We start from the raw sequence: 13,483 nt of genomic DNA on the forward strand, positions 1-13,483 counted from the left end.
TGTTCTTAACTCAGAATACAATGCCTTGCCAATATTTAGATTATCCAATCTTATATTTGCTGGTTTAGTTAGTGACATGAAGGAGAATATAATACTGGTAACAATAGAAAGAGATTTGAATGCTTTAAATTTGACTACATATGTTTTCTCACACAGAGCATAAATAGTTCGGATATTATGGCTTTTGTTATTATTGTGATTGTTTGCACTTGTTGGATTTATTGGCAAATTCTCACTGATTTAGATTAATAGATGAAGCAATTGAAGTCAATGAGCGCCCGATAAGATGGGCCGGGCGTGCGAGTTGAACCGGGTGCGGCCCAGGCACCCGCCTGATCAAGGTTGCGTCGAGCTCAAGTCAATTCAATTTGGATCTCTGGTTCGATTGAACCAGATGAGAACGGCATTCTCAAATTGACACCCGTGCCCTAAATGCAGCGGTGAAGCTGTCTCCTTCTCCACAGCTACCGCGACTGCGGCGTTTTCCTTGGCGAAAGGCGGGACCAGCGTTGGCTTCTTCCTCCGTCGAGCTCTTATCACTGCGGCGTTTTACTCGGCGAACGGTGCATGCTGCGGCTTCCTCTCCGTCGGCGAACGGTGACAGCGCCCGGTATCTCTATCTTAGTCCTCCTCCTCCTCCTTGGCCGTCGCACAATCCCTTCTCCTCCCTCCTCCTCCCTCTTCCCCCTTTCGTCGCAGCTCTCCCGCTTCCCCGACACCATCCTCCTCCTCCCTCCTCCCTCTTTCACCCGGTCAGCGCAGCCCCCCGCCCCTCTCTCCCGCTTTCGTCGCAAGCTCGCCCCCTTCCCCGGCACCATCCTTCTCCTCCTTCCTCCCTCTTCCCTCTTCCCCCAATTTTTCTTCGTTTTTCTTCCTCGACACCATCCTCGCCCTCCCTTCTCGTTCCTCCTCCCTCCTCCCTCTTCCCCCTGTTCATGGCAGTCCCTCGACCCCTCGCCTCGTCGCAACCCCCTTCGCAGGCCCCTTCTTCCTCTTCCCCTCCTCGTCGCTGCTCCCAGACCACAGCCCCGTCTTCTTCCTCCTCCTCACTCCTCCTTTCTGTATTTGTGACTGCTGTAATTTTGAATTGTTAATTTTGATGTTAATTTTGAATTATTATTTTTTACTATAATTTTGAAAAATGTCATTTTTGATGTTAATCTTCTTTTTTTAGTTATCTTATTATTAGATTCGGATAATTTAGCACTTTAATGGTTTCTCGATAGTTAAATAAATGTAATTTGATATTTAGTGGTGACGATTTGAATATGAAATTAGGTGAAACTCATTTTGTCTAATTTTTATTTTAATGGCTAGCTTTTTTGTTAATTATATTTTTTATTATTTTATATTGGCTAGTTCTTTGCCGAGCTTGGGCGAGCGCCTTTAACGATACTGTCTTGAACATTGGTACAGTAGCATGAAACAAGTGATCTTTTTTACATACTCATTTCCTGATCATTGTAACCCATTAAGGAGGCTATAAAAAATAATTTTGATATATTACTTTAGATTGACGTAACTTGATTGTAGTTAGATACTGTGGTCAAATATGGTGCTTAGTTTTTGGAATTTCTTATTGTACAATATCTCCAATGATGTTTTTTTTTTTTGACAACTGACAATTAATTTCTGGTTCTTGGATATCAGCTGGTTCACTGACCTCAGATTGTGAGTTTTATCAGTCTCAGATGTTCAATGTTCTGAAAATGCGTGCATGTCATGTACGAGAATTTACTTTGGGGAAATAGCAAGCTACAAGTTGAATAATGTTGATAAGATAGACAGCAGGAGAAGTGCTACTTTTAACGAGAGCAAAGAGAATTGGACAGTCTTTTGCAGAAAAAAAATGCATGGAGAAGATAGAACAAGAGATAGCAGAGATGGTAAATGGGTCACTGGTCAAGGAAAATTATATTCTTTTGTCCATAGAATCATGTATACGTCTGACAATTCCACATCCGTTTTACTTATATATAAATGTAAGATGAACACAATAGAACATAGTTTCTTTCGTTAATCTTTTCTTTATGCAAAGGAAGACATAGATAGGTTGATTACTAACTGTACAACTAAGGAAATTGATTCCATACAATTTTGTATTCTAATTCATTTCCTGTAATATGGGCTAATTTAATATTGATTGAGTGGCCCAAAATAGAGGATAAATTCCCTTAATTATGTGATTATTAAATGCTTAATTATGGAATTTTGTATATTCCCCCTCAAGCTAGTTCAAAAATGTTAATCATTCTTAGGTTGTTAGTTAGATCCACATAAGAAAATATTTGAGGCTCATTAGTAAAAATATTTGCTAGTTGCTTCTTTGTAGGAATATAAGATATGCAGACAATTCCTTCTTTAATATTCTCCTTTATGAAATATCAATCTACTTCAACATACTTTGTTCTTTCATGGTGCATTGGACTATGAGCAATATTGATAGCAGTCGTATTGTCATAAATTTAGATAATTTTCCCACTATGTTGTTAATTAATTAAACAGTGTCTTTTCTACTTACCAGTCTTGCTAGATTTATAGCTAGGTCATCTTTTTACCTTCTTGATGAAATGGATCAATTACTCTGGAAGTACTCAGTTGAAATGTTTCAGGTTTTTGTTGTAGGACATTAGTGACTCTGATGTTAGAGAAAACATTATGCATCTTCCAGTTATTCTGAATTCTGTAGTACCATTTGCAAGTCATCGATGTTCAACCTGTAAGTATAAACATGAGTATCGTCTGTAAACAATCAACATGGTAAATGCCTTTGCCACTCTTATGCAGCATATTTGATTAAGATACATTTGATATGGTTTTTAAATTGCTACAGTGATATAGGATGCTTGGTAGTTTCTATACCCACCAACTACAATAGAAAAATAAGTGTAATTTATTGTCTGCGCGCAGGTGTTATTTGAAGCCATTATTTCAGCGGTGGAGAATTGCTTGGATGAGCGTGAGATTGAGTAACTAATTATAGTTACTCTTTATCAACTCGCAGACACCATTTAGAGACTTATCTCTTAAAGAAATGGCTGATTGGAACTGAATGATTGTGTATTAACATGAGTTCTAGAGGACTGTTGTCTGAGACAGATTATTAGTTGAAAGTTTTCAACATCCTTGATTTGAGGCAAAGGAGGAATTTGGATTGGAGAGGGCAGAAATAAGACTACTTTTCTTTTTATTTTTCTGCAAACAGTACGTTATACTGCCTCAAAAGACAATGTTTTTGGTGCAGAAGAGGCTCTTTTGCCTTCTCTCATGTAACAAGTCCTCCATCCATCTTTCCTCCTATCAATTCTGCAGTCTGTTTTCAAATCATAGATCCGAATTTATGTTGGTCGAACCCCTTGAGTCATGTGAACCTTCCTCAAAAGAGGCTGCAAAAATGGCCAAGGATCGCATCTGTGAAAAAAAACTTCCAATTTCAAGTCCTTCCATTGAGTTCTTTAAGCAGAGCGGCTGGAGTGATGCACAAGTCATGAAGCTTACCAAGAGGGCACCCAATTTGCTGAATGCTAATGTAGAGACTGCCCTGAAGCCCAGGATGAGACGTTTGCAGGACATGGGATTTTCTGACTCTGAAATAGTTCAGCTAGTTTCATCATGTCCGTGTGTGCTCATTTTACGTGACATCGAACCGAGGATGAACTTCTGGAGGTCACGATTAGGTTCGAATGAGAGGCTTCTGAAAGCCTGCAAGAAGAACATGTTTATTCTTAGTTTTAGCTTGGCTCGGAATATAGAACCCAGTATCTCTCTCTTGAGGGAACATGGCATCAGTGACGAGCGTATTGCGCATATGGTGTTGACAGTGCCTGGCTGTTTTTGTGGAATAGACAAATTAAAGGAGGTTATCAAATATACTGAGGAATTGGGTATCCCACGTGACTCTGGACTATATACGTATGCACTTCATGTAGTCATGAGCAGGAAGAGATCTAGTTTTGATGCTACCAGTGCGACTCTGATGAGCTTTGGGTGTTCCCAGCCTGACATCGTTGCTGTATTCAGGAAGTGCCCATACGTTTGGACATTCTCAAAGAAGACCATATGTGACAAGATGACTTTCCTGATGAAGGAAGTTGGTTTTGAGCTGAAATCTATCATTCGCTGTCCCGTGATTCTTACTTGTAGCTTGGAGAAGAGGCTGAGACCTCGATATGAGGTTTTGAATTTTCTTAAGCGGAATAAATTGCTGGATGAAGGACATAATCTGCTATCCGTCATACAACTAACCGAGGAGAAGTTCATTAAGAAATATCTTTTCCAGCACAAGGAGAAATTTACTTCTCTCTATGATTCCTATCTTGCTGCTGTGCAGGGAAAGCCATATGTTGTTACTTGAAATTGAAACTTTATATTAAAAAGATCAAGTTCATACTGACGGCACTATTTAATCATCTCAAATTTTGTGACATTATAAATTCTCCAGGAGTTTCTTGTTGTATAACATCCGTGATGATTTTGAGATTCTTTTTTTATTATTTATTTTTTTTACAACAAAATTTAAGGATTCTTTGATATTGCTGTTGACTCAGAAATTGGAAGAACGAGTGGGGAAACAGTCCCTTCCGCGGAAAGGTAACCCAAATTTTCTCAAGCTTTTGTGTTATGTTTCTTTCATAGCCAGCTAGTTTCTATCAGCTGACCAGTGTACGTTAATTGGTGTGAGGTGTTACAAAAGAAACTTTATTAATGGTTATGTTGGAACTTGTGAAGTCATCTTAGAATGTTAATTTGTTGAGTTTTTAATGTTGTGGAAGAGCCATATTGATATGGAATTCCTTGATCCAATGTCTGCTTAGTTCACCATCTCGCCAGCTATAAGGATACAATTCTCTGTCATATAATTTGTACCTTCTCAAACATGTAAGTGTGAAACTCCAAATTTTAATTATTTTTTTAATAACATTTTTGTTTAGTTATTTAATTTTAATTTATACCTTCTGAGAGGCTCTATTGTTGCGCCACAGATCCAAAGATAATTGGAATGACCATCATTTCTACTGTTAAGAGTTCAAAATTGGGGTTAAGCTGTGTATATTTGGGGTCCCGTGTATTTTTCTCTAGTATCTCATGTAAGATTTCTAAACAACAAATTGAAAGCTTTTCTTATGTGATAATAGGATCTTGTCAAACTATTGGGTACTTCAATCATAAAATCAAACCTTAGAAAAGGATGCATATCTCGTGTATCATAACTTACGATGCTATATTTGTTGAGAAATTCATTAGATGTGTTGTAAAAGGAGACTTTTTGGATCCACTCATGTTGAGATTGGTTAGCTTTTTTATAGTATAAAAATCTAATGTTTTATAATTATTTCTGATTTGATATTTTTGGACTCAAATGATCGAGCCCAATAATCTTCGCTTAGCCTAATAATCAGAGAGGAAAATGGTTTGTTTGCCCTTTTAGACAGTGATATAAATGACTATATTTAGGGGTCTTTTATCTTTTTTTTTAATTAAAAATTTAAAAAATAAATTTATTCTTTCAACAACCAAATAATAGTTAGTTACGGGGATATTTTAAGAAAAAATAAAAAACCCTATAAATACTCTTAAAATATCTAATTTTCTATCACATCATTGATTAAGTACTCATGGAAGTTTGAATACTCTTATGCTCTTTTTTTAATACGATGATAAGTGGAAGCTACTAACTTTCCCACCAAGAAGGCTTTCGAAAACCTGATATTTATAATTCCATAAAGCGTGGATATGAGCCGAAAAAAATCTTCAAACTGTATTTTAAAAATTCTTGAAACATCGATCTCTCGTTCCATATCATATGGAATTATTAGAGTAAAAAAATTTAAATTCAAAGAGAAAAAAATATACGAAGAAAGTATATTATAAAAAAAACATCCAATAAACAGTAGAAAGAGATTTGAATGCTTTATATTTGACTACAAATGTTTTCTTACACAGAGCATAAATAGTTCGGATATTATATGGCTTTTGTTATTATTTTGATTGTTAACACTTGTTGGCTTTATCGGCAAATTCTCACTGATTTAGATCATGGCTTTCTTGAGAAAGTTCTTTACTACAGCTGAAGCTATTGATGTCACCGGCCGCCCGAGAAGTGAGCCTGGGATGCGTGTTCAACCCGCTGCGGCCCGCCTGATTCTGGTTGTATCGAGCCCGAGTCAAGTCAATTTGGATCTCTGGTTCGATTGAACCAGATGAGAACGGCATCCTCAAAATTCGCACCCATGCCCTAAATGCACCGGTGAAACTGTCTCCTTATTCACAGCCACTGCAACTGCGGCGTGTACCTTGGCGAGAGCCGGCAGCGGCGGCGGCATTTTCCTCCGTCGAGCTCTTATCGCTGCGGCATTTTCCTCGGAGAACGGTGGATGCTGCGGCTTCCTCTCCGTCAGCGAACGGTACAACACCCGGTATCTCTCTCTTACTCCTCCTCCTCCTCCTCCTTCGCCGTCGCACAATCCCTTCTCCTCCCTCCTCCTCCCTCTTCCCCCTTTCGTCGCAGCTCTCCCGCTTCCCTGACACCATCCTCCTTCTCCCTTCTCCACCCTCCTCTCTCTTTCACCCGTTCATCGCAGCCCCTCGCCCCTCTTCCCCGATCCCTTCCCCTCCTCCACTTCATCACAGTCCCCGCCCCCTGTTTTCCTACTCCGATCCCAACGGTCCCCTCTCCGTTTTCCTACTCCGGACCCGACAGCCCCCTCTCCATTATCTTGCTCCGGCCCCGACAGCCCCCATCTCCCTCCTCTACACCCCTCTTCGCCCTCTCTATACATCTTCCCCTCCCCTTTCCTACTCCCTGATAGTTACCCGCTACCCTCCCAACAAGCAGTCAGCAGCATGTCATGAGCATTTACTTTAAAGAAATAGCTAGTCACAGTATGCAAGTTAAATATTGTTGCTAAGATAGACAGCAGGAGAAGTGCTGCTTTTATAAAGAGCAAAGGGAATTGGGGAGTCTTAGAGAAAAAGAAAAAAACACAGAAAAGATAGAGCAAGAGATAGCAGAGACAATAATTGGGTCACTGTCCAAAGAAAATCATAATTATTTGTCAATAGAATTATGCACAAGTCTGAATATTCCTCATGTGAAGCATTTTAATTAAAAATATACCTAAGATAATACTAATCTGACTAGGTTTCCCAAAAGAAGCTCTCTCAACAGCAACTGCTTATTTTGATGAAGTGTTTGGTTCATCAAACTTCTTAGTTTTCATATTATGTTTACTGCATGGCAGTTTCCTTTTCAAGCACATCAGAAAATTTCAACACAAAACCCCAAATGACAAAAAGGACTCGACTCAATCTAAACTACAAGTTGAGTAAACAACTAGAATTTGACTTGATTTCCAAACCCGAAAATAGACCCAAAATCTCAATGTATTTGGTCAGGTATAACCTTACACCTTTATGTCAGCATAATGTGTTCTCTGCTGTAGTGCTGAAAGCAACTATCTCTGCTACTTGAGGCCAGTTTGTACCTCAAAACACACGGGCCTGCTTATATTTGAATTGTCAAATCTTGTATTTGCTGGTTTAGTTGGTGATTTGAAGGGGCCTTTTCCAGTAACAACAGAAAGAGATTTGAATGCTCTTTCTTTAACTACAGATATTTTCTTACACAGAGTTCAATGGTGCAGAAGATCCATATGGCTGATCATGAATAGTTTGGACATCAAGGCTTTTGTTATTATTGTGGTTGTTTTCACTTGCTGGTTTTATTGGCAAATTCTCACTGATCTAGGTTTTTTTTTCTTCATTAATGATATGTAGCTGATGCTACATATAATTTTTTTTACTGTAGTTGAAGTTATTTACATGAGGAATCTTTCTCATAAATTAAGTTCCTTTATCAGCATAGAACCAAAAAAACTAGTAGCATTTCTTGATTGAGGCAGTTTTCTTATCTCTTTATTCATTTTTCAGAAAATTTATTGCCTTTCTCTGGTCTTCCAGCTATGTTTTTTTTTTTTGTCAACTTTCTCATCATCATCAACAATGCCCTTTTTAGCATGTTGAACCTCACAAATTACCCTTGTTAATTAATTAAACAGTGTCTTTTCTGCTTACCAGTCTTGCTAGACTTTTAACTAGATCATCTCTTTACATTCTTGATGAAATGGATCAATTACTCCCCAATGTTTCAGATTTTAGTTGTAGGACATTAGTGAATCTGATGTTAGAGAAAACATTATGCATCTTCCTGTTATTCTAAATTCTGTAGTACCATTTGCAAGTCATTGATGTTCAACCTACAAGTATAAACATGAGTATCGTCTGTCTACGATCAACATGGTAAATGCCTTTGCCACTCTTATGCAGCATATTTGATGAAGATACATTTGATATGGTTTTTAAATTGCTACAGGGATATAGGATGCTTGGTAGTGTCTAAACCAACCAACTACAATGGAAAAATAAGTGGAATATTGTGTCTGTGCGCTGGTGTTGTATGATGCCATTATTTCAGAAGTCGAGAATTGCTTGGATGTGAGCATGATAATAAGTAACTAATCATAGGTACTCTTTATCAACTCTCAAACACCATTTAGAGACTTATCTATGAAAGAAATGGTTGATTGGAACTGAATGCATGTGGATTAACACGAGTGGTATTGGAATGTTGTCTGAGACAGATGATTAGTTGAAAGTTTTCAACATCCTTGATTTGAGGCAGAAGAGGAATTTGGACTTGGAGAGGGCAGAAATAAGATTACTTTTCTTGTATTTTTCTGCAAACAGTACGTGATACTGCCTCAAAAGACAATGTTTTTGGTGCAGAAGAGGCTCTTTTGCCTTCTCTCGTGTAACAAGTCCACCGTCCATGTTTCCTACTATCAACTCTGCAGTCTGTTTAGCTTTTCCACTGCCGAAGAGCACAGTTCAAATCATGGATCCAACTTTACGTTGGTCGACCCCCTTGAGTCATGTGAACTTTCCTCAAAAGAGGCTGCAAAAAGGGCCAAGGATCGCATCTGTGAAAAAGAACTTTCATGTTCAAGTCCTTCCATTGAGTTCTTCAAGCAGAGCGGTTGGAGTGATCCACTAGTCATGAAGCTTTTGCAGAGGAAACCCAGGCTTCTACGTGCTAACGTAGAGACTATCCTGAAGCCCAGGATGAGATCTTTGCAGGACATGGGATTTTCTGACACTGAAATAGTTCAGCTGGTTTCATCATGTCCGGTTCTGCTCTATTCACGTGATATCCAACCAAGGATCAACTTCTGGAGGTCACTTCTTGGTTCTAATGAGAGGTTAATTGAAGCCAGCAGGAGTAACATGTTTCTCCTTTCTTCTAGCTTGGCTCGAATGATTGAGCCCAATATATATCTCTTGAGGGAATGTGGCATCAGTGAGCAATGCATCTCGCGGATGTTGGTGACACTACCGAGGTTTTTTTGTCGAAGGAACAAATGTATCAATGAATCTATCAAACATGTTGAGGAGTTGGGTGTGTCACGTGACTGTAAAATGTTCCCTCAGGCACTTTTAACAGTCATGTCCCTGAGCAGGTCCAGGTTTGATGCTACCTTTGCAACCCTGATGAGCTTTGGGTGGTCCCAACCAGACAGCCTTGCTGCATTCAGGAGGCATCCAGGCATTTGGAATTTCTCAAAGAAGAACTTATCTGACAAGATGACATTCCTTATGGAGGAAGCTGGTTGTGAGCTGACATATGTCGTTTGCCGTCCCGTGCTTCTTACTTTAAGCTTGGAGAAGAGGTTGAGACCTCGATATGAAGTTATGAAATTTCTTAATCAGAATAAATTGCTGGATAAAGGATATAACCTGCTATCTGTCATGCTGCTTTCTGAGGAGAAGTTCAGAAACAAATTCCTTTTCCTGCTACGCAAGGAGAAATTTATTGCTCAATATGATTCCTATGTTGTTGCTGTGCAGGGAAAGCACTACGTTGTTGCTGAAAACTAGGATCTCGAGTGCTTCCTTAAGACAAAGTGTCAACCTATTGCATGCTGACTGCAAATTAATCATTTTACATTTGTGACAATTTAAATTCTGAAAGAGTTTCTTGGAGTAACTTCCATGTTGATTTGGTGATTGATCTTCTATTTATTTTTTCTACAACAAAAGGTACTGATTCTTTTATGCTGATGTCTCAGAAATTGGTGGGGGAAAGTCAGTTACTTCAGAAAGGTAACCAAAATATCAAGCTTTTGTGTTCTGTTTCTACATAATTCTTTGTGATCGATCGGTGTCAACTTGGCCTCGGTCTTGTTAATTGGTGCGAAGGCATTTTGGTAACTATGCCGTCATTTAGATGATTGTGATCTAATTTAATAAGGACCCCTTCCTTTTGAAGGGGGCCATCTCAAAGAATTATGTATGAGCCGCTTGGACGAAACATACTTGAAAGGCAACAACAGATGTGGATATGACTATTAACATATTTGTTCTACTCATTTCCAGACTCACACATTAAAAAATTAAGTGCAGTACATCCATTTAAACTGTTTAATTAAAAATTAAGAGCAATACGTTCGTTCTAATAGACTCTCCCGCGTTTGGTTTCATTTGATTATTAAGGCCCATGTATTTTGTTTGAATTCACTGAACCAAATTGAGCACACATCACAGGTCCAGAAAGATTATTGAATTTGAGCTATTTTGGTTGTATCTCTAGATTTTTTTATAATAACAGTTTAATTATATTACGTGAACAATTAGCAGGTAGGTAATAAAATGAACACATCTATTGCATATATCTAAATTAGTTATAAAGGTTTTTTTAGTAATATGTTTAGTAAACAAAATTTTAAGTTAATGAGAGATTCTAAGAGGAATGACTAAGAAGAGTGGATAGAGAAAATTGTTAGATGGTTGTGGGGGCAAGTAGTGATTATAAGCTGGAAATGATGTTGAAGAATATATAATTGTTTACGAAAGTTCTAAAAGCATGTAGGATATATCTATTACTTATTTTGGAAAACACATAAACATTGACTACTAATTATTAGTTTGTCGAGAGTATAGTATAGTATCTGAAATTTTTGCTCGATACATGTGTTATGAAGCTTTATTTTTTTTCTTGTAACGTTGTATTATCATTTTGGTGTCCAATAAAGGACAGTATCATTATTTTTTTTTGTAATATATTTAGTTACTAAAATTTTAATTTAATGAAAGATTCTAAGATAAAGAACTTTGAAAATTGGATAAAGAAGATTGTTGGATAGTTGCGAGGTAACTATTGATTATAAGTTGATAATGGTGTTGGAAGAGTATAAAATTTTTTTAAAAATTTTTGAAAAGACATAAAAGATATCTATTCAAAACAAATGGAGCTCATATTTTTCTGCATTAGTTTTTTAACCCAACAAGTTCTAAAAAATTTGCTGATTATGTCCTCATGTCTTTTTCAGTAATTTTTCTATCATACATTAATAGACCAAGTTGAATGGATGATAATGCTATACATAAGATACTCCGCGATTAAAAAATTAGAAAATGTCAAGGTTTATGTATTTAAGTTATCTTTTTAGTCGATAATTCACCGACAAGTCTCTTCCATAAGTCACTGACAATTACTTTTTCTTCTCTTATGTTTATCATGATAAATAGATATGATTTATTTGTTTAATAACATAATTATTTATTTAAAAAAATGATTAACACAAGATTTCATCCAGAGAGGATCTCGAGTTCATTAAAGAAGACATTTTTCTTCAAGGCCCTTTAGTATGAAACTTTCAATTAGAAAGGTATGTGAAAACCACAAGCAATAATCTTATTATTTTGAATAATTATCTTATTAAACTGTTTCTCGAGCACTCTTCGCTTATGTGTTTGATTATAGGAAAGACCTCTTAAGTTGCAGCATGCTTCTGTCTTTTCTCTTTCCTCGTTAAGCCTCAACAAAAAATCGTCTGTCTTTTTGTAAGGTTAATAAAGTCATCATTCAAGTAAGATGCTTGAAAGTGGTTGTGACATACTACTCCTGTTGGGATGCATCCGTAAGTTATCTAATCCTTTTCTATAAGATTTTGCATTACTTGATATACAGAAAGTCAAACTTTTTTTATATTTCACTCTCTGTAGGGCATATGATGCATAGCATCAACAGTTATGTATAATGCAAATATCAACTCTAATGTCAGTAGCAGATCTTTTATTATTCTTTTCATAATATGTGCTTTTGTTAAAAGTTCATAAACACCAATAAAAACTAAGTATATGACAATTTAGTTTATCTTGCTTGGAATTTGCTATTGTATATTTATCTGAGTGTGAAATTATCATTGACTTCATTTATTGAAAAGACATATCACCTATGATAACAACATCCTCACAAGTCGCCAATCAACACAAAGGATGCTTGCCTTAGGTGACTACCTCCAATGCTATCATGCCCTTAGCTCCCTTATAAATGACTCGTCTTCCCTCGTAAACCAGCTTAGAAATCTTTAAAGGAGGCAACATGGCAACTTGATATTCAAATATGGGCGACCAAATCAGCTGGCTAAGATGGCTAGCAACATCCATCCAGAGTAATTCTACTAATAGATTAACTATTCAAATTATAAAAGGTTAGCTGTTGGTGTAGATGATCTATGGATATCTTTCGAATCTCTATAGCCAACAACAAAGTTGCTTTTGCTTTTCCGTTTATCATATTGGAATTGAACAGATTAAAGAACGTTAGAGATTTGTTTATAATTCAAGAACTAAGAGTTGAATTCATGGTGTAGTGTTCATATGCTCTCTATAGAAGTTGGATTGTGGATGATCAACTAAGGAACTAATGTAACGTTGAAGTCAAAAGATTGAGCACTATTATTACTCTACAGAACTTAATGACAATTGTATAATCTAATTAGGCTATTGTGGTAAAACCTGATGAGAATTCATAGACTATGGAAGGCAGAAGTGTCGACAAGAGACTATTGTGTTACAAACGTATTAGTTACTCTATCTCATCGGGAGTCAAAAAAGAACTTAATTCTCATGTGACATAAAACAAAAAGCTAGGAATTATGACGATCAAATATTCTAAACAATAAAAAAAAGGGTTTAAATCTCATGTGATTCGAACAAGTTGTGTTTTATTTTTTTTGATGTATTTGAAATAAATATCTTAAGCATAATGGGAATGACCATCATTATTTTAGGACTAGAGATTTCTAGATACTACAGACGCCAAAAACAATAAAATATAACTTCTAACTTTTAACACTTCCTTCAAATCCGGGTGATCAACAAATAATAAAAGAATTTTGTATTAGATGATTTATCAGTAAATTTTATTCATTGTTGGCTACGATACTTTTTCAATATTTTTTTGACATAATACATTATTCTTGATGAACCATAAAACCTTCGTTTTTTTCTATTTTTTATGCTCTACTTCTAATGGTTGTGTTATTGAAGTTATTCTTCTTTCAGTGGTTGTTAAGTGAGTCTTGTAGTATGAACTTAACATATATGCAAGATTAAACTGTATATATTTAGGGTTTCGTATATT

The 13,483-nt window shown here is 36.7% G+C and overlaps 2 protein-coding genes across 9 annotated transcripts; both read left to right on the top strand.

The window, feature by feature from the left end:
• The first annotated feature begins 438 nt into the window (after positions 1 to 438).
• On the top strand, positions 439 to 4,401 carry LOC135594693 (uncharacterized). 6 transcript variants are annotated; one of them, XM_065085145.1, is made up of 3 exons: positions 439 to 610; positions 1,651 to 1,886; positions 2,911 to 4,401. In XM_065085145.1, exon 3 carries the CDS (start codon positions 3,230 to 3,232, stop codon positions 4,352 to 4,354), a length of 1,125 nt encoding a protein of 374 aa, XP_064941217.1. In that variant the 5' UTR covers positions 439 to 610; positions 1,651 to 1,886; positions 2,911 to 3,229; the 3' UTR covers positions 4,355 to 4,401. The 6 variants fall into 6 exon arrangements, with proteins under 6 accessions (XP_064941217.1, XP_064941220.1, XP_064941216.1 ...); XM_065085148.1 differs by lacking the exon at positions 1,651 to 1,886 and adding an exon at positions 2,626 to 2,719; XM_065085144.1 differs by having other exon boundaries at positions 439 to 1,982.
• Positions 4,402 to 6,242: 1,841 nt separating this feature from the next.
• Positions 6,243 to 10,042, top strand: LOC135586618 (uncharacterized). 3 transcript variants are annotated; one of them, XM_065085152.1, is made up of 3 exons: positions 6,243 to 6,416; positions 8,372 to 8,523; positions 8,640 to 10,042. In XM_065085152.1, exon 3 carries the CDS (start codon positions 8,770 to 8,772, stop codon positions 9,931 to 9,933), a length of 1,164 nt encoding a protein of 387 aa, XP_064941224.1. In that variant the 5' UTR covers positions 6,243 to 6,416; positions 8,372 to 8,523; positions 8,640 to 8,769; the 3' UTR covers positions 9,934 to 10,042. The 3 variants fall into 3 exon arrangements, with proteins under 3 accessions (XP_064941224.1, XP_064941221.1, XP_064941222.1); XM_065085149.1 differs by having other exon boundaries at positions 6,243 to 8,298; positions 8,372 to 10,042; XM_065085150.1 differs by having other exon boundaries at positions 6,248 to 6,404; positions 8,372 to 10,042.
• The last annotated feature ends 3,441 nt before the right edge of the window (positions 10,043 to 13,483 follow it).

This window comes from Musa acuminata, chromosome BXJ1-10 (genome assembly GCF_036884655.1).
Source record: "Musa acuminata AAA Group cultivar baxijiao chromosome BXJ1-10, Cavendish_Baxijiao_AAA, whole genome shotgun sequence".
NCBI lineage: Eukaryota > Viridiplantae > Streptophyta > Magnoliopsida > Zingiberales > Musaceae > Musa > Musa acuminata.

Coding starts and splice junctions, on each gene's coding strand:
- LOC135586618 (XM_065085149.1), top strand. CDS start 8,770: ATGTTTTTGGTGCAGAAGAGGCTCTTTTGCCTTCTCTCGTGTAACAAG.
- LOC135594693 (XM_065085144.1), top strand. CDS start 3,230: ATGTTTTTGGTGCAGAAGAGGCTCTTTTGCCTTCTCTCATGTAACAAG.